The following is a 19796-nucleotide window of genomic DNA, read 5'->3' as shown; positions in this document are numbered from 1 at the left end:
CAACATTCATTGTTTCAGCCATGTTCTACAGAAAAAAAAAAAAATGCTATTTCTTTTTAAGTTCTCATGGAACTATTATCTGTGGAAAAGGTTACAATGTCATACACAAACTGAAGTTCCTCATATAAGTATTACATGGACTGAGATGAACTGCAAATTAAACGGCGATTTCTAACATAATATTCTCTAAATCAGACTGGCTTTTCCCTGCAAAAGCCCCCGGTCTCTTTAAGACAGGGTCTCACTGTATATAGTCAAGCTAGACTGGAACTCACAAAAATCCTTCCACTCAGCCTCCAGAGTGCTGCATTATAGGCGTGGGCCAGAAGACCTAAACAGACTGGTTCATAACAGACATCTAGTGCCAGTTTATTCTGATACTATGTTTAAAAAGGATCACACATATAAAAATTAAATTTCCTCTACAAAAAAAATTAATCTTAGACTATTAAAAATTACAGGTACACTAGAAAAACAGAATTTTGTTCCCAAATACCCAAGAACCATTATATGAAATAATCACCATGCTAGTAAAAAAAATTACATACATCTTGAAATTTTCAGTTTAGTTTTGTTTTAATATAAAGAAACATGTAAAGATTGGCTTCAAATTCATTTTTAACAATATAAAATATATGAGCTTTATTGTATAAGGAAAACAGGTATCACTCAAAAGCTATTTATTTATCTAAATTAAAATGTTTAAAATGTATCTAACTTGTATAATAACATGCTTTTCCACTAAAGATACCTGATATAATATTCAATGACAGGCTAAAACAAATGTCTTTTTCACTTCTGTCCCTTTTCAAGTCACCGTATAGAACGATACATCATAAAATCGATGGTTGTGCATCTAGGGAATTTCCCAATGGAGCTCTCTTCCACTGGTGTGTATATTTTAATCTGTCTCATGTGGGTATCTCTTCCATTTTGATGATTGGCGAGAACAGCAATCTGTATCATGAATGTGCGGGTTGGCTTCTTATGATTGTCAGTTAAAGGAACATGAATCCAGCCACTTGGTTCCACCAATTCAAGTTGCTGACAAGAAAAAAAAAAAAATCCAATTATGTTTTCACTCAATGAATAAGTTTATAATGAATGCATTCTAAACTTATCCTTAAAATTCTGCTCACTGAGAGAATAACAATACAATGCTAACCACCTTGCTTGGCCTACTAACTCATGGCTCCTTAAACTTATAAGCCTTTACATGACCCCAAGCATATAGATAAAACAGATATAGAAAGCAATCATTTATTGGTAATAAATCAGAAAAAAAGATTTAAAAATAATTCTTTGGTATACATATAATTTTATAATTTATTAAGGATGGGAGTATTTGAGAGTGTAAGATGTAGAGTACTGTCAATATTTTTCAGTTGACTGGTATTTTGATTTTACAATCACGAATGCTGGAAATTTCACTTTGCATAAATACATAGTACAAAATGATAGAAGCATATTTAGGGCCATTTCAGAAAATTGTGGAGATTCTATAATAATTCCGAACCAAAAGTCACTGAAATTCAAGCCAGTGTCTCATTAATTTGCTATTCTGCCTTTATCCTGCTCCAAATAAAACTTCTAAAAGAAATTGTCACTTCTGTAGTTCAAAAACAGAAGAGGTAAAGTAAATTTCATTCCTATATGATTGTTCTACTTTCTTGGTAAGAAGTTTCTAAGTTAAGCTAGTATAAATTTCATTACTATCAAGTTTATGGGATCCTTCCTGGTTCAAAGTTCTTTTTCTTTCGAAGTATTGGATGTGACCTCAAAGAGAAGAAAGTGAACTCCCTTTCCTCAAGGTGCATGTGTGCCATACATGCACACCAACAACAACAACTTTAAAGAGAAGAAAGTGAACTCCCTTTCCTCAAGGTGCATGTGCGCCATACATGTATACCAACAACAACTTTAAAGAGAAGAAAGTGAACTCCCTTTCCTCAAGGTGCATGTGTGCCATACATGCACACCAACAACAATAACTTTATATTTTTGGCTGTGAGCCTAGCCTTTAACGGCTGAGCCATCTCTCCAGCCCACAACAACTTTAAAGAAAAAAAGTGAACTCCCTTTCCTCAAGGTGCATGTGTGCCATACATGTATACCAACAACAACAACTTTAAAGAGAAGAAGAAACAAACCTCAAGGGGCAATCAATTGCTCTCTGACTGGATTTGAGGCCTAGCCCAAAAGGAGCTTGTGCCCATTAGTGTAAACTTGGGGAGGTTATAGGCCTAACAGGAAACCTACCACTGTTGTTTTGCTAAGCAGACATGTTATCAAGCTGTCATTTAAATACTAAGGTTTATACCCGTAGACCAGTGCTGCTCTCAGTCCTGGTCAGAGAAGTTTCTTATTGCGATGGGTGATGGTTAATTCAGACTCACAACTGGTCAAAATGCTGAAAATAAATGACAATGATGTGATCACCCATAAACGGGACATCTATCTCAGCCCTCCAAGGTTAAGAGGATATCTCAGAAAAGAGGCAGAAAGGATGTTAAAAGCTGGTGATAGAGAGGTATGCTGTGAAGTCCTGCGGCCATGACCCAGCTACTGTACTCATGAACTCAGAGCAGCTATGGCTACCTACACAAGACCTGTCCAAGACTCAGCCTGTAAACACTCCACCATGAGGCCCCACCCCTCCTTAAGGAACTACTGGCAGTTAGTGGGGGGAGTATCATTTTCCTTGGTGGTGTAGCACTAATAAATTGCCCGTATTCCAGTAAATAACCTCCCACCCATGCTCATATAAGCAATCATAATTCAACTCAGACATGGAGGTCAGAGGCAAATTACTCAACAGTAAGTAAAGGCAGACATAGAGTAAGAGTGGTATGTTGAGAAGTTGCAGCAGGAGGGAGGAAGTCAGTGACGGTGGATGAAATAACTGAAGTTATTGTATGACACTGTGTATGACACTGGCAAAGAGGAGAAGGGAGCCTCAGGCGGTGCTGATGTGTTATACATCTGTCCAAAGACTACACAGACAACCACTCCTGTTCAAAACAGCTATCATTTGCTGAGCACGGTGGTACAGATCTTTAATCCCAGCACTTGGGAGGCAGAGGCAGGCACATCGGAATTTGAAGCCAGCCTGATCAACAGAACAAGTTCAGTATATTAAAATGCCCATAGAAACACTATATATAGTTGTTTGAATACACACTAACGGTCAAAAATAAACAGTGTATTCACAACATGGAATACTACACAGCAGCAAGGAGGAACAGTCTCTACTAATCTATGTTGACAACTATCACAGATAAAACGAAGCAGAGAGCTTAGACAAGACCACATATAACAGGTCCTTTCTCTGTAAGCAAACAAAGCGAAGACAAGAGTGTTTTGGTGACAGGAAGCACACTGGGCTTCAGACTTTGGAAAGTGTGTATAGGACTTCTTTAGGAACTTTAACTGGTCGCTATTACAAAGAGCATTTTCTGTGAAAATTCAGTAAGCTTTCCACTTTAGTGTGTAGACTTTTGTTTGTATCAGTATTAAAAACAACAAGAACTGTTTCTTTTTAAAATGACCCAGACTTTTCTTTCTGCATTGCTATGCTCCCTGACCACCACGTGACAGACATGTTCAGTGAGATCCAATAGCCTTTCAGAAGCTACCAAGTTTCCCACTGGCCATGTCTGTATCACAGGTCTTTGCTGAACGGGCAGTGAAAACGCTGCGGGCTTTTGATGCTTCAGTGTGGAAAGCTATCACTGTTGTCCAGGAAGGACCGAAGGAGGAACATCACACAGGTAACCAGCAGTGTCCACCTCTCAGACGTGTCCATGGCCTTTGACCTACTCTTGCTACAGCCACTACTGTCCTCCTCCTCCTCAGCACTGCTTGCAGTCAGTCACCTGGGGGAAGGTACCCTGGCAGTGTGGTTCAGTAACTGAACCACAGCATCCAAACAGTGATGAAAGAAATTTACACTGAGCTAGAGGCAGATTCTGAAAGCTGCAAAGACCAAGAATGGGCAAGGAGACACTAACTACACATCACTGAAAATGAGTAAAGCCCAGGGCTGAGAGACGGTTCAGTGGTGGACAGCAGTGGCTGTTACTCCAGGGAACCCGGGTTCAATCCCCAGCACACACATGGGGGCTCACCGGCCTTTGTTAACTCCAGTTCCAGGGGATTTAACACCCTCTTGTGGACTACACAAGCACTGCATCCAAGTGGTGCACCGGCAAAACACCCAAACACACGAAATAAGAGCAAAGTGTTACAATGTGTCCAGGAACTCAGACACCTTTCGGTGAATTACTTTCATGTTGTAAAAATAAGAGTTCAGCAAATATACACATTTTTCCTCTTGCTCTCAGATTCAACTGAATTAACAAGTGAGGCACTGGAGAAAACAAGTAAATCCATAAAAGCCAGGAGAAGAACAAATAGATAAAAACTGATAGGTGGTATTCTCAGAGAAGTCCGTTAGGCAACTAACTTCCAGTTGAGTTCCATCCACTTGTTCACTGAATGCCGTGTGGAGAGACAGGGTTGAAAGAAGAGGAAAGAGGGCTAGAGACCAACTAGAAGCAAGGTAACTAAACTTTGGTATCTCTGAACCTGGAGTGAGGCAGTTCTGAGGGATCAAGAGCAAACTAGAACAAAATACAGCAGTAAGTAAACAAGAACACTGGCTAGGAGTCTGCATGCAGAAGTGTTCCAGACTCTCACAGGCTTCTGGCTGACCAAGTCCCTTCCCCACTCTCACAGAGCTAAGGCTTTTCTATATGGACAACTTGAGAAGGCACACTTCTGGAGTCAGGCAGCATCCTATGAGCCAGCAGGAAGTCCCTCGGCTCCTTCATCTTGCTCAGCCACAAGAACACTGACTTCTAGATAGGTCACTTGTATCTCCCTACAGGCTCTTCCACCCAGCCTGCCAGGTAGCCAGGGCAGATAAGGAATCATTTCTGGGCAAAATGGGAAGTCCATAAGAAAAGACCTACAGATAGTGACACATAAATATCCCCAATTTAACAGATCTTTATTGAATGACTGATCACTTCGTGTTGGGCACTATTCTAATTGGTTGAACTATACTGATAAAAATAAAGACAAATGCAAGCAGTTTGTATTCTAGTGGGGGATGATAAAAACCCCATATATGTGATTATCAAGTATATCAAATAATAAAAGTAGTATGGGAGAAAGAGAGGAGAAAATCCAAAGCAAAGGAGGCACGACACAGATGCAGTTTTAAATGAGGTGAACATTCTAGACCTCATAAAGGGAAAGTGAGCAAAGACTTGACACACATGTCAGTTTCAGCTTGGTCACACAATCTCAAGGGCCACCTCTAACATGAGCACAAACTACATCACACTGAACTTTTAAACATGAGAAAACAACCAAGGATCTACCAGCCTACAAACAAACAAAATAAAACAAAACAGGAAGTGAAATCAGAAAACAAGTAAAACAAAAAGGGAATTCCAGGGAGAGGCACCAAGTGGAACGCAAGAAATTTCAGAACCAGCAACACGCAACTATCTCCAGTGACACAATGTATTCATGAAACAAGAACAGAATGCTTTTCTCTTACAAACCAAAGAACAGAAAGAAACCCTAAAAATGTACAAATATGCACTAAGATCAAATGTTCTTTAAGAAGTAAAAATTAAATGAATTGCTTAGGAAATAAGAAAATGGGAATCAACGCACAAAGTATTATAGTTAAAAATGTCAGTCTGACTTCTTGAAATAGAACAGAGAAAACAAAAAGTATCAAGGCACATGAGCATGACACAGGATTATAAGACGGATGTCCCCAAATTGATAAGGATCCAACACAATGACAAGGCACAGCACCACGGAAGCTCAAAGCATCGAGGATTAAGAAATTATAAAAGCTTCTAGAGAGAAAACAGGTCACATGCAAAGTATCAGAAGTCAAAAGTGGCATTATATTTCTCAACATTAACACTGAAAACTATGAGGTGATGGAGAATGTGTTTAAATAACGAAGGAAAATCATTTCCAAGCTAGAACTCCATACCCAGCCAAATCATCCCTCAGGGGTGAGATTAAGTAAAGTTTTCAGTCATGCAGGGTTTCAATAATTTACCTCCCATGTGGAGGATGAATTCCACCCAAAAAGGAAGCAAAACAAGAAAGATGAGGATCTGGGATCCAGAAAGAAGGGATCTGCAAAGAGAAGAGGTGACAGAAATCCCTAGGATGATGTTGGAGGGAAAATAACTAAGAAGATAGCTATGCATGCCTGAAAAGCAGTCACAAAATTGGGATTTAAACACAAGAAAAGGAGAAGGAGAAGGACCTATGAGAGAAAATGAGGAGAGAGCCTGGGGAGGCAGGAAGAGCTGCCAGAGGATGATGCAGGTCTGGCCCTAGGGGAAGGCAAGCTGGACAAGAGACAAGCCACTTCTAGCATCCCTGTGATGCTCAGTGATTGGCTAGGAGCCAAACAGGAGAGATACCCTCAGAAGAAACATGGCAACTGATTCTAGACAGCAGTGCTGGGGCTATGGATCAGTTACTCCCTGTGGTCAGATCTGAGAGAAATGTTCTCATAGCCACCTGTAGTGGCCTTGTAAGGTGTGGGTAATCCACAGTTCATTTTCAGGATTTCCTCTCCACATCTTTTTTACTAAGTGGTATACAAGGAATATTTTCAAGCAAAAAGTAGGGAGTGAGCCAGAGGTGGTGGTCTGTACCCATGGTCCCATCTACTAAGCACACTGGGTATGACAAACACTAGACAGGCTTAGGAGTTCTGGACCAGCTAGGGCCAAAAAGGAAGACTTCATTTTATACAAGCAAGCAAGGAGACAAATAACTGTAGCAAGGGGCCAGGAGTGTAGCACAGTGGCGGAACATGCTGGCGACCCTGTGGATCTTCAACTGGGGGGAAAGTGGAGAGTAGTCATGAGGCCGCAGTCACTTTTTTTTTTTTTTTTTTTTTAACTACCAAGCCCAGTGAGATCTGTTTCATCTGGGCAGCACCCCAGCCTGCAGTCACCTTTTCTCCAACAGCTTCTTCAAATCCTGGATTCCCGAGTACCTGTCTGAACTTAGCATCTGAAAGGAAGGGCACCAGCTGCCTCTGCAGGATGCTCACACCACAAGAGGGGAGGCTGTGAGAGCTAGCACTGAGTCTGGTTCACTCCCACAAGTTCCACGTAATGTTCCTGGGTGGCAGACTCTGCAGACTCGTGTCTTACACCAATCTTCACTTTTAAACTTCTGCCCTGGGTCCTTCCACAGCATCTTCTGAATACAACGACCTTACAGGGAACCGTCTCCTCTGTGAGTTAGAGCACACAATCCCTGTGATGAAGCCCTTGTTACACACCCCTGTACAAACACACTGAAACAGCAGCTGAGATGTCGATCCAGGAGGGATGGACACAGGAGAAAGACATGGAATGAGACACTAAGTGTGGCTATTCCAAGGGATACCTTTTCGAGCTGTCAGAGAAGCTAGAGACACATTGATAAGTAACATTTTGAAAATTAGGGCAGGAAAAGGAGACTGCTATTAATTTCAAGAAAAACAAGGTAATGCCCCCAAATGAATAAATGTAGGACATATATACAATACATATATGACCACAATAATAAAATGTGTATGACTTCAGCAAATATCTACACAAAAAAACTATACCAGGAAAATGAAAAGATCTATATGAGACCCCCCCCCTCAAAAAAAAAATCAAAAAAACAAAACACACAAAAAAACAGGCACTGTAGAGCTAAATCCTGATAAAGACATCCTAACACACATTATGGAGATTTGGACATCTGAGAAGGACTGAGAAGAAAGACAGTGGGAATGGCTTACAGGCAGATCCATTAAGCAAAACTGACTCCATTGAAGTTTTCTCACTTTATGACTTCCTATTTTTGGTGCACTTACTCTATCGGGCAGTCTTTTAAAAAGTAAGTGGACTGATGGTTCAACCTTGCAGCAGCTCTATGAGGTATACTATCAAGTTAATTTTTACTTTATTTAAGAGTATAGATATTTTGCCTGCTTGGATGTCTGAATACACTATGTATGGCTGGTGCCAATGGAAGCCGGAAGAGGGTGTTGGCTCCCCTGGAACTGGAGTTACAGACGGTTGTGAGCTGTGATGTGGGTGCTGGAAATCGAATCTAGGTCTTCTGGAAGAGCACCCATTGCATGCGCCATCTCTCCAGTCTCTGTTATGGGATATTTGTACACTGTGTGAAGATATATTGCTGTGATTGGTTTAATAAAGAGCTGAATGGCCAATAGTTAGGCAGAAGACATAGGTGGGTGGGACTTCTGGGCAGAGAGAAGAAACTCAAGATAAATCTAGGTGTGAGAGGAAACACCATTGAGGTACAGAACGAGTCAGACACACAGAATGAAGAGAGAGGTAAAAGCACATGGCAAAACATAGATTAATAAAAAATATGCATTAATTTAAGTTATAAGAGCCAAGCTTTCATAATTAGTAAGTCTCTGTGTCATTATTTGTGAGCTGGCAGCCAATGAAAAAGCTTGCTACAAGCCCCAGTACACTATTTTAATCTTCACTTATATGCGAAAAGCCTAAGGCACCAAGATGTTAGTTTTCCAGTATTAGGGTAAACAGCACTACAGAAATTCAACGGCAGTAGATGATGCCAAGGCTGTGCTTTTGGATCCTTATAAACTCAAAGAAATACATTTATGTACAATAATTACATGTTGTTAAAATACTTTCTGTGTCATGAAATTATATGACAAAATTTATTATAGGATTCTCTTATTTTATTAATTGAAAATAACCTTTCATGCAATATAATCCGATCACAGTTTCTCCTCCCCCAGATACTCCCCACCTCCCCACCCACCCAAATCCACACCCTTTCTTGCTCTCATTAGAAAACAAACAAGACATCTAAAGCAAAACAAACCAGAACAGAACAAAACACACAACAAACAGGAAAATGAAGCCACACAAAAAGCACAATAAACACATGCAGACATAGAGACACACAAATCTGCAAACACAAAAATCCCACGAAAACACAAAATCAGGACCTATAATATAATACATAAGCAAAGGAATGTAAGATTAACAAAACAGAAAAAGCCCAGACAAAGCATATGAGACAAAAACAAACAAAACAACTTCATAATAGCACTAAGCTCATTTTGTACTGGCCATCTACTATTGGGCACAGAGTCTGCTCTTAAGTGTGGTCTGTAGACCCAGGGACACTCCACTGGAGAAAAGGAATTTTTCCTTTGTGAGTGCTTGTCAGTTGGAGACAGTGTCTAGGTTAGAGATAGGGGCTTGAGTTCACTTCTCCTTTCTGTGCTGGGACCCCATCTGGCTAAGACCTGTGAGGGTCCTGTACATGCTCTGAGTTCATATATGTGTCCTGCTTTATCTAGAAGTCCTTGATTCCTTGCTGCTTTCCACCCCCACTGGCTCTTACAGTCTCTCCACCTCCACTTCAGTTGAGTTCCCTGAGCCGTGAGGGGATTCAATACAGACATCTCATTCAGAATTGAGTATTGTCTAGTTGTGGGTTGCTGTATTTGTTCCATCTACCATAGAGGAGGAGTCTCTGATGATAGACACTGATCTAATTCCTAGGCTAGTGTCTATAGGATGCCTTTAAAGCCATTCACTCAACTGTCAGAGTGTGCCATGCACCTGAGTCAGTCATCCAACCACATCTGATTTATAGCTAAAAATTCTGTAGTTCAAGTAAGTTACACAATTAGTCTCAGGTCATTGTGGTGGTTTGATAAAAATGGCCCCCATAGGTCCATAGGGAGTGGCACTATTAGGAGGTGCGGCCTTGTTGGAGTAGGTGTGGCTTTGTTGGAAGAAGTATGTCCCTGGGGGACAGGCTTTGAGGACTCAGATGCTCAAGCCAAACCCAGTGTGGCATTCTCTCTTCCTGCTGCCTGCAGATCTAGATGTAGAACTGTCAGCTATCTCTCCAGCACCATGTCTGCCTGTGTGCCACCATCCTTCCTTCTATGATGATAATGGACTAAACCTCTAAACTGTAAGCCAGCCCCAATTTAATGCTTTCTTTTGTAAGAGTTGCTCTAGTCATGGTGTCTCTTCACAGCAATAAGACACTAACTAAGACAGTCATCCATGTGGTAAAGGTTAGATGGCAGGATTTATTTATTTACTTGTGTGTGTGTGTGTGTGTGTGTGTGTGTGTGTGTATGTGCACATATGTGGGTGCCAGAAAAAGATGTCAGGTGGTGTCTTCCCCCACTGCCCTCCACATGTTCTTTTTAATTCATTTTATGTATGTGAATGAGTGTTTTGCCCTATGTGTACCACACAGATGCCTGGTGCCCACAGATGCCTGAAAAAGAGTACCGAATCTCCTGGAACTGGAGTTATCACAGAGTACTGAGAACTGAATCCAGGTCCTCTGCAAGAACAGCAAGTTATTCTTAAGTGCTGAGTCTTTTCTCCAGCCCATACCTTATTTTTTGAAACAGTCTCTTACTATGATTGACTATAATGCCAATTCACCTAGACCAGCTGGTGGCCAGTGAACTTCAGGGATCCACCTGTCTCCTCTCTGACTCCCTCTGCCACCCAGTACTGAGGTTACAGAAATATCCAACTTTTAGGGGATGCTGGGGATCCAAACTCAAGTCCTCATGCTTTCAAAAGACAGACAATTCAACCACAGCACCATCTGCCTGTCCCAGAAGTCAAAATCTGAAAGTACCTTCACTGCCAAATTTCTGAACATCACAAAAGAAATAAAGTAACTAAACTATGTCTGTCTGGGATAAGACTAAGACAACACATTCAGAAGATGAGTAAAAATTAATTCAAAGGCCATAATCCTCCCCAGTCTTGAAGAAAGGTAGAACTTTGAAGGAGAGTGGGAGGAGGGGGATTCAGTCATGTGAGTCTCACAAGGTACAGTGAGTCTGTGCACAGAAACAAGTCAGAGCAGTGAGGGCAAGAACGTTCTTGTCAGATCCAGGCAGAGACAAAACCTAGTCCACAGTTCTGAACGTCTAAGTTTAAGCATCTCTGAGGGGCCTCAGGAACAACTGAAATAGCTCCCAACACAATCTGCTTATCACAGTTCTGATTTCTACTGGCCCTATAATTCATATGACCAATGTCTTTTATAAAAATACAAAAGCATAAAACATCAAACCCATACCCACACTTTTAAAAGTGGCACCAAATTTAGGTTATCTGGTTAAGAATAAAGTGACAATATATAAAATTAATGTTTTAGAGTGAGATGCAACAACTTTTATTTTATATAAATTCTAAAAATCACTGGACTAACTATCGCTTACAAGTAGGCTTGGATCTCATTGGACTTCATCTTGCTGTGAACTGCTATCACTTTGAGAAAACGTTAGCTTGTTCCTAAAACTGCAGCCACTGCCAACTGTGCAGAAAAAGCAAAGGCATTTTGTTCTAGTCACAAGCACCAACAAACAGCCCACTGGGGAAATGGCAGTGTGCCAGGTTGCCCTGTGAGCAATTAGGCTTCGTGGCAATCACGAAACTCAGACCCCGGAGGCCCTTGGAAAACTAACATGTTAAGGACTTGTGCTTTTATTTCTCCCCAGAAGCCATACGTGAGATACGTTTTGCTTAGATGGCAATTTTTTCCATTCTCTGGACTGGGGAAAAAAAAGAGAGAGAGGTTATGACAACTAGTAAGTAATTAATTGAATTTAACACATGGGAGATTAAAAAGCACCACTGTCTACCAGATCTACTAACTAAAATGTAATAGCCTGTCCTTGAAATACAGAAATCTGGTTCTGATCATCTGAACTAATAATTAAGATACATACAACTACCAGGAAATGCAAAATGACATTTTTATTGATCAAGAAACAAAAGCAAGTGAACCTAAAATGATCTTTATGAGAAGCAAGTAAAATGTTAACTCAGATTTACTCTTTTATTAACTTCTACAGTGGAAAGTTTCTAAGAGAAAAACAAATGATACACCTTACGGACAACTACAAGCCACACTTTCCATCTTACCAAACTGAATTCCCCATCACCTCGTAATGTTCTCAGTCTGAGTGGAGGTCCCATTGCCCATCATCCACTGGATTACATCTGGCAAATTTACTGCCTCACTATGACATGAATCTCAGAAGTAGCATAGGTGTAGAAACAAATGAAGGAGATGAGCTCAAGAATGGAAACTGCTCTTTGGGTTCATAAATGCACCATGCTTCTAGCTTAGGAAGTAATTATTTAGAGCAGTGGTTCTCAATCTGTGGGACACGACCCCTTTGGGAGTCACAAATCAGATAATCCTGCGTATCCGAGATTTATTCATAACAATAGCAAAATTGCAGTTATGAAGTAGCAGCAAAATAATTTTATGGATGTGGGCTACCACAACATGAGGAACTGTATTAAAGGGTCACAGCATAGGAAGGTTTAGAACCACTGATTTAGAGTCAGCTGAAAATACTGCCAGGAAAAAAAACAAAAAAACATACTTAAGAATCTGAATTTTAAGTAAAATATAGGATATTTAAGATATTATTATGTTTATCTAGTCAACAGAGATTTCACTTTATAATAAATTTTAAACGGTGAAAGTTAATATTCACTCTTTCTTACATGCATATCTTCAACAAAGCTCCTAATTTCTCACCCCCAATCCTTTCTAATTTCATTGAAAATATTCATTATTTCACAGTATAAATACATAAAAGTCCTTATTTGATACTTTTTGATGTGCCAGTGACAACAGTATAACATGCATCTGTGACAACTTACCCTATAAAGGAAGCTCTCACAAATTGAAAATACAAGGACCAACAAGTGTTCTCACTACATCCAGAAAACACAGTCTTTATTCCAAGAGGAATTTTCAGGGGGAAAAAATGTGACCAGCAGACACTGATGCCCGTACAAGCACTCTGCAGACACCCCAGCAGGCACTCTTAGTTTTTGTTGGCTTATGCTGTAGAGGTACTGGCAGAATGGGAAGTTCAATGCCATAACTTGCTTATTTCTCTGTGTTTTTAACAGAACAGGTAAAGATAAGAATTAAAAACAAAAGTATCAATATAAAATGTTTTAGTTCTTCTTAAAGGATGTAATTTATAACCATCACACAAATAAGGAAGAAGCACAGGGGTGGGGTGGGGAGGGTGGGTTGAAGCAATGTTCCAAAGGTTCAGTTTACAAGGACCTCACACAAAGTTTTTTTTTCTTGCCTCTGCAACTCTTACTAGAAACAGTATTATTTGTTAAAAATGCACTAGCTGCCAAGAGCTATGGTCCATCTAAAGCAAAACTCTTAAGATGGAAATAGAGTGCTAACACAAAAAAGAGTAGGATTCTGTACACAAATTTCGGTAAAATCTATTAAAAATAAAGTGAAATTTTAGTTTTGCTATATCCTTTTGCCTAAAAATGTGTATTAATAGATAAAACTCTAGACCATATACCACTGTATTAAAACAACCAGAAGTAATGAAATTTCCAACTTTCTAATTAAAGCTTTTCTGTAAGTTATTGGGAATTCAGCACTAGCCTTGGTTCACATGATGGAACAATGGGAAAATTTTCCGAATGGTTGAACACTAGCCCTGACAAGTGTGGAGAGCCAACTACAATACATTATATGGTAGCACAACCTGCCACCCACGTTGCTGAGAGACCAGCTTTCAAACACATGCCCTGAGCTGGAAACCACAAAATCCCTTATTACACATTGTCTTCCTCACTCTAGGTGAAATACACCATCAATTCCTTCCATTACAAATCTTCTTCTATCACTATTTTTGAAACCCATTTATATACTACGGGACAAAAATCTCCTATTATTTTAGGGATTCATATTATCTAAGATGAGCTTCAAAATAAAACTCCATTTCTTTGCTTACCATTCAAAAAGGAGCTCACTGCAATATTAACATCAGTCACAAACATGGACAAGAAAGTACAGATCAAATGCGTGTGCACGCGCGCACACACGTACATATACACACACACACTACTCTTTAAGAAATTCAAATACACTATTTCATTACTTTTTGAGATTAAAGATGGTTAAAAATATTTTTAAATGAGCTTCCTGTAACATTTTTGCCTGATTTATCCCTCTCCCAAATGTACCTCATATCCTTTATATTTCCTTTCCTCAATTCCTGCCCACCATGACCCATGTTCATCACAGCCCACTAATTGAATTACCGCATTCCAGGAGTTATATGATGTTAATGGTTTTTTCTAGGGTTTTCCTTTACCATGTTGTTGGCAAAGAGAATTTTATTTGTAAGTATTTCTATTATAATGACAGGATCAATTAGTTATTCAAGTGGGCCTGTTCATAAGCTATAAACTCAGAAATATGACAATACTGGCCATCCAAGGAGATTTTATCTTAACAATCTATAGCTATATAAATTGCTCCAAGTCAATGATGCATTATTTGATGGAAACTCCAGAAGAGACCTATACACGCAGTTCCAATGTCCTCATCAAGATTTGTCCCCAAGTCAAGAAAGCACTGCTACTTCTCTGAAACTTTATATGAAAACAAGTGTCTGTTCTATTTCACACAGTAACAAAACCTCTAAGTTATCAAGCATTATTTATATTTTTAAAGCACATAAAAGTATGTTTCTTACGGCCGGGCAGTGGTGGCGCATGCCTTTAATCTCAGCACTCAGGAGGCAGAGGCAGGTGGATCTCTGTGAGTTCGAGGCCAGCCCAGTCTACAGAGTGAGTTCCAGGACAGGAACCAAAGCTACACAGAGAAACCCTGTCTCAAAAAAACAAAAAACAAAACAAAACAAAAAAGTATGTTTACTGAGTGCTTATTACAGGACAAACAATATGAACAAGCACATCAAATGTGACTACAAGTTCCACATAGCTAGTAAGCGGAAAAACTAGGATTTGAAACCAGTTCTACCTAGTTCACCTGAAGCATCCATCACTGGGCCTAATGTGTCAGCTGAACCTTGATCTTCCACCGCTGTCATCAGTGCGAAGCTCTAACGCCATTCCAGAAAAGGGTTGTACTCAATTACTGATGAGGAATGTCTTGAAGATTAATGATTAAGTGAGGGTGTTTGACACTCATACGGTTAAATCAATATCAAACTTGTATTAATGGTGATTAAACATTATCACTTTTTATATTCCTTCCTTCTCAAGTACACTCACAGATATAAATGTGCATGTGATTGTCCACACATACTTGTACCCGCATACCTGCTCACATGCACACAGACACAAACTATCACACATCAGTCTCTAAGGCAAAAAGTACTATTCATTATTCCAGACCATAAAACATGAAAAGCTGTACTAATGCCTCTGGTGTCAAGGTGTCAATTTCTTTCTAAGAATGATTTTTCAGAGGTCATAACTGTTGTCTGGGTTGCTGGGTTGTTTTTGTTTTAATAATTTTTAAACGATGTTCAAGAGGCATGCCCTGAACACTCCTGCCAGCTTCCCACCTTTCGAGTGCTAAGATGACTCTCACAGCTTCGTTCACTGTTTAGCAGAAAAGCTTAGGAAAATAAATGTACAATTAGGAAAGACAGACCTTTTCTAAAACTTTTAGCTTGGTTATGTCTTGACAGTCTCAAGAGTTAAGATGCAAATAAATCACTTCTTTTTAAAAACTTTTTCCAATTCATATCCCCTATTGTATTAATTTATTACTATAAATTTTGGATTACCAACTAAAAATAGCACATTCCTCAAAAAAAGGAATAGTATAAGTGCTCAGAAGTAAAACCCAAAGTTGTCCACACTAAGTCAGCTTTATTTTTAAAATGACGCCAATAAAATCGACTCTCAAACACAAAACACTTAGAGAACGAAGTGCAAGAACGACTCAAAGACAAGAGCTCCCCTACCACAAGATCAACACTCTGACAAAACGATTTCACCAGGGCTCTGCTAGACTTTGTCTTAGTAAGTAGACAACATGAAATGGATTGAAACTGCTTAACTGTTCCTTTACACACAACAGAAACTCACTCAGAGTGTGGTTTCAATGGATTAAATCTGTGCTATCCAAAACCAATAGACCTGTATTTGTGTAAGAAGCAGATGAGCTGTTGGGGTGGACACCAAATGCCAAATAGTAATGATTTTTAAAAGTTAACAAGTAACACTTCAAAGTTGTATCCAGTACCAGGGAACCCAACAATCCACTTATTTTCCTTGATCAGACCTTGATACAGATAAGACATTTTTATTCAGCTCTGGGCAGCCTCGAGCAGCCAAGTGAGAGTAAGGCTAGAGCAGCAGCCAACACAAAGCCAAAGGGAGAAGCTGGAGAGGACATCAGTATATGATTGAGATCCACTGTCACTAGTGGAGAGGACATCAGCATATGACTGAGATTCACTCTCACTAGTGGAGAGGACATCAGCATATGACTGAGACTGAGCATCCACTATTGCTCAACTTATGATGGATGTCAACATGACATATCACATCTAATCTTCAGTTATTAAACAGGGTGGGAACTGTGAATCTCAGTTTTTTAAAGTAAATACTGAAAATTTAAAAAGACAGAGATACTCTTCTATATTACAAAATAAAGAAGTGATAATACCAAGATTCCAATTCTGATCTGACAGACTCCAACCATCAAGCAGCATGTGCTATGGGATGTTCTGTATGGCAAATGTGTTGTTCTGATTGGTCAATAAATAAAATACTGATTGGCCAGTGGCTAGGCAGGAAGTATAGGCAGGACTAACAGAGAGGAGAAAAGAAAGAACAGGAAGGCAGAAGGAGACACTGCCAGCTGCCACCATGACAAACAGTATGTGAAGATGCTGGTGAGCCATGAGCTACGTGGTAAGGTATAGATTTATAGAAATGGATTAATTTAAGATATAAGAACAGTTAGCAAGAAGTCTGCCACAGCCATACAGTTTGTAAGCAATATAAGTCTCTGTGTTTACTTGGTTGGGTCTGAGCGGCTGTGGGACTGGCAGGTGAGAGAGATTTGTCCTGACTGTGGGCCAGGCAAGAAAACTCTTAACTACAAGCATGTGGCAAAGACAACCTAGAAACCTGTTCCTTCTCTGGCTTGGGTCTCATCCTTCTGTCCTACTCTGAAAACAATACTTAAATCCCAGATTGCAGATGATGAAACAGACTGGACTCCCCACTCCCATAAGTCAAGGTTGAGAACTTGGAGTTCAATGGTGAGTACACTGTGACCACAATACCTCAGGTTAAATAGAGTTCAGTGAGTCATGGGAATTCCATGCCCTGATAATCTGGACTTCAATTAAGAGAAAATTCTCAGATATTAATTCCAAATTTGTATTAAGCAATTCCTTCCCAACACAAGGCAACTTTTCATGCAAAAAAAAAAAGGTATTCCAAACCAGGATCACCCCTCAAAATCTCACTGACAAGCCTCAGAAAAATGGTAAAATGATTTTTTAAAATAATTAATGAGACTAACGTTTCCCAACAAGATTTTATCAACTAGCTGAGCATAATTTTTTTATGATCTTGCCCTTTTATAATCTTAAACATAAAACAGTTCCTACCTAAATACTAAAGTCAAAAAGGGAAGGGGGGATTTCTTCTCATTCCTCAATCTGTGCTTACCCTCTAAGATGCCTTCCTTATACTGAACCAGAGTTTCTCATCTTGGGCCATGATAAGATGTAAGTTAGGAATCTTCTAGGTTCCCTGGAAGTACACTTAACTCCCTTTATCATTATTGTCTCTAAGAGCACAAGGTTCTATCAAAAACTAGAGCCATAAAACAGATAATTTAAGAACTAATTTGCCTTTAGTCCTGTTCTTCACTAAAGCTGAAACAGATGCCCTCTTCACTGTTTTTAAATGAAATATCTAATTTAATTTAAAATTAGACACTGCAGGAAGGACAAACGTGTAAAATAGTAATAGTCTAGTAAGTAAGCCAGCTACTCAGCCATTCAGCCAATATGGAAGCTAGCAAATACTACACACACACACACACACACACACACACACACACACACACACACAGAGTTATTTAATAGGTCCAAATTCGTTCCTAGCCCTTAAAGTGAGTGTCATTCCTGGTTCTGACACAGTACAGAGATTCTTCTACTTACAGACTAGCTTGCTAAAGCCCATTACTAAACTCACTTAAGCACATATGCAAATTTTTAGTATAGAAACAATGTTTATATCATCTATTGGGGGCTAAGGAAGTTGGCATACATTCCTTTCTCTCCTACTCCTTGTATGCCTACAGATTAACAATAAAAAGAAATTCTAGATATTCTATAAAATCAAACTTATGCAATGCTGCAGTCAATACAGAATATTTACAATTGCAAAAGAACAGGCATACTTTTCAGGCAGTTCCTAATTTTAAAATAACAATAAAAGTATGGGAATTTTAACTCTTACAGGAACAATTCACAGACCCAAGACTAAGTCTTAAAGCAACTGGCATCATAGTTATTCCACAGACATATTTTGTAGGTAAAACCTCTTTAGCAACTCACGAAATAGGACATAAAGTTTCAAGATTAAATTTTGAGGTTTGACAATTACATATAAAATGTATATAATGCTCAATGGACAATGAAAACAAACGTATTATGGTTTATAGGGCTAATTCATTTTCTCATAAATTTCAAGGAATATGTCAAAAGCCAGAGTCATGTGTATGATTATTATTAAAAATAACGACACTAGCCTTTAATCCCAGCACTCAGGAGGCAGAACCAGGCAGACCTCTGTGAGTTCGAGGCCAGTCTGGTCTACAGTTTGAGATCCAGGACAGGCACCAAAACTACACAGAGAAACCCTGTCTCGAAAAACCAAAAAAAAACAAAAAAAAAAAACAAAAAACAAAAAAAAAAAAAGCAAAAAACCCACGACACTACCCAGATTCAATATAGGTAAAATGAGCAGCAGAGCCAAAATTGGGAGCTGCCAAATGTTCTACTCTCCCTGAAAGTCTAGGGACATCGTCCATTATTAAATAATTGCATAGTACCTTTTCCTTAATTTCAGAGGCATTTCCATAGCCTGATTACTTGGTTTGGTTAATTCAGTCCAAATTGAAAGCTATAAGTTAAAGAATATGTTATTTTAATTTGGATATTTTTAAAAATCAGGGTGAAATATTACTACATGTGAATATTACTAAATGTGAAATCAAGAAACTACAACAGAGACATTTGCAAATCCCTATTTATTTGTACTCTACTCAAAATAGCAAGAAAACAGGACTAGCCTAGATGTCCATCAGTGTGAATGGATTATGAAAACTTATTTGTATGCAATGGAATTTTATTCAGTCACAAAGAAAAAATGTAATTCTCAGAAAAATGAATGGATGAGGAAGATACTATACTGAGTGTGCTGGATAGTTTTATGTCAACTGGACACAAGCTATAGTCATCTGAGAAGAGGGAACCTCAGTTAAGAAAATGCCTCCATAAGATCAGGTTGTAAGCAAACCTGTACAGCATTTTATTAATTAGTGATCAATAGGGGAGGGCCCAGTGTATTGTGAATGATACCACCCCTGGGCCGGTGGTCCTAAGTTCCATAAGAAAGCAGGCTGAGAAAGCTATGTGAAGCAAGCCAGTAAGCTGCTCTCCTCCATGACCTCTATATATCAGCTCCTGCCTCCAAGCTCCTGCCCTGTTTGAGTTCCTGTCCTGACTTCCTTTAGTGATGAACAGTGTTGTGGAAGTGTAAACCAAATAATCCCTTTCCTTCCCAACTTCCTTTTGGTCACCGTGTTTCATCACAGCAATGGAAACCCTAACTAAGACAGTGAAATAATCCAGACTCAGCCAA

The 19796-nt window shown here is 39.3% G+C and overlaps 1 protein-coding gene across 1 annotated transcript in view; it reads right to left on the bottom strand.

Annotated features, from left to right (window-relative positions):
• Nucleotides 1-557: 557 nt before the first annotated feature.
• Anapc10 (anaphase promoting complex subunit 10) overlaps nt 558-19796 on the bottom strand; it is a 57163-nt gene continuing 37924 nt past the window's right edge. The window contains exon 5 of the mRNA XM_059264314.1: nt 558-1044. Within this exon, the coding sequence (XP_059120297.1) occupies nt 814-1044 (231 nt within the window). The 3' untranslated portion in view covers nt 558-813. The remainder of the gene's footprint in view (nt 1045-19796) is intronic.

The sequence above is a fragment of the Peromyscus eremicus genome, chromosome 5 (assembly GCF_949786415.1).
Source record: "Peromyscus eremicus chromosome 5, PerEre_H2_v1, whole genome shotgun sequence".
NCBI lineage: Eukaryota > Metazoa > Chordata > Mammalia > Rodentia > Cricetidae > Peromyscus > Peromyscus eremicus.
The sequence above is the reverse complement of the archived record's forward strand: the minus strand, read 5'-3'. Positions and strand labels throughout refer to the sequence as shown.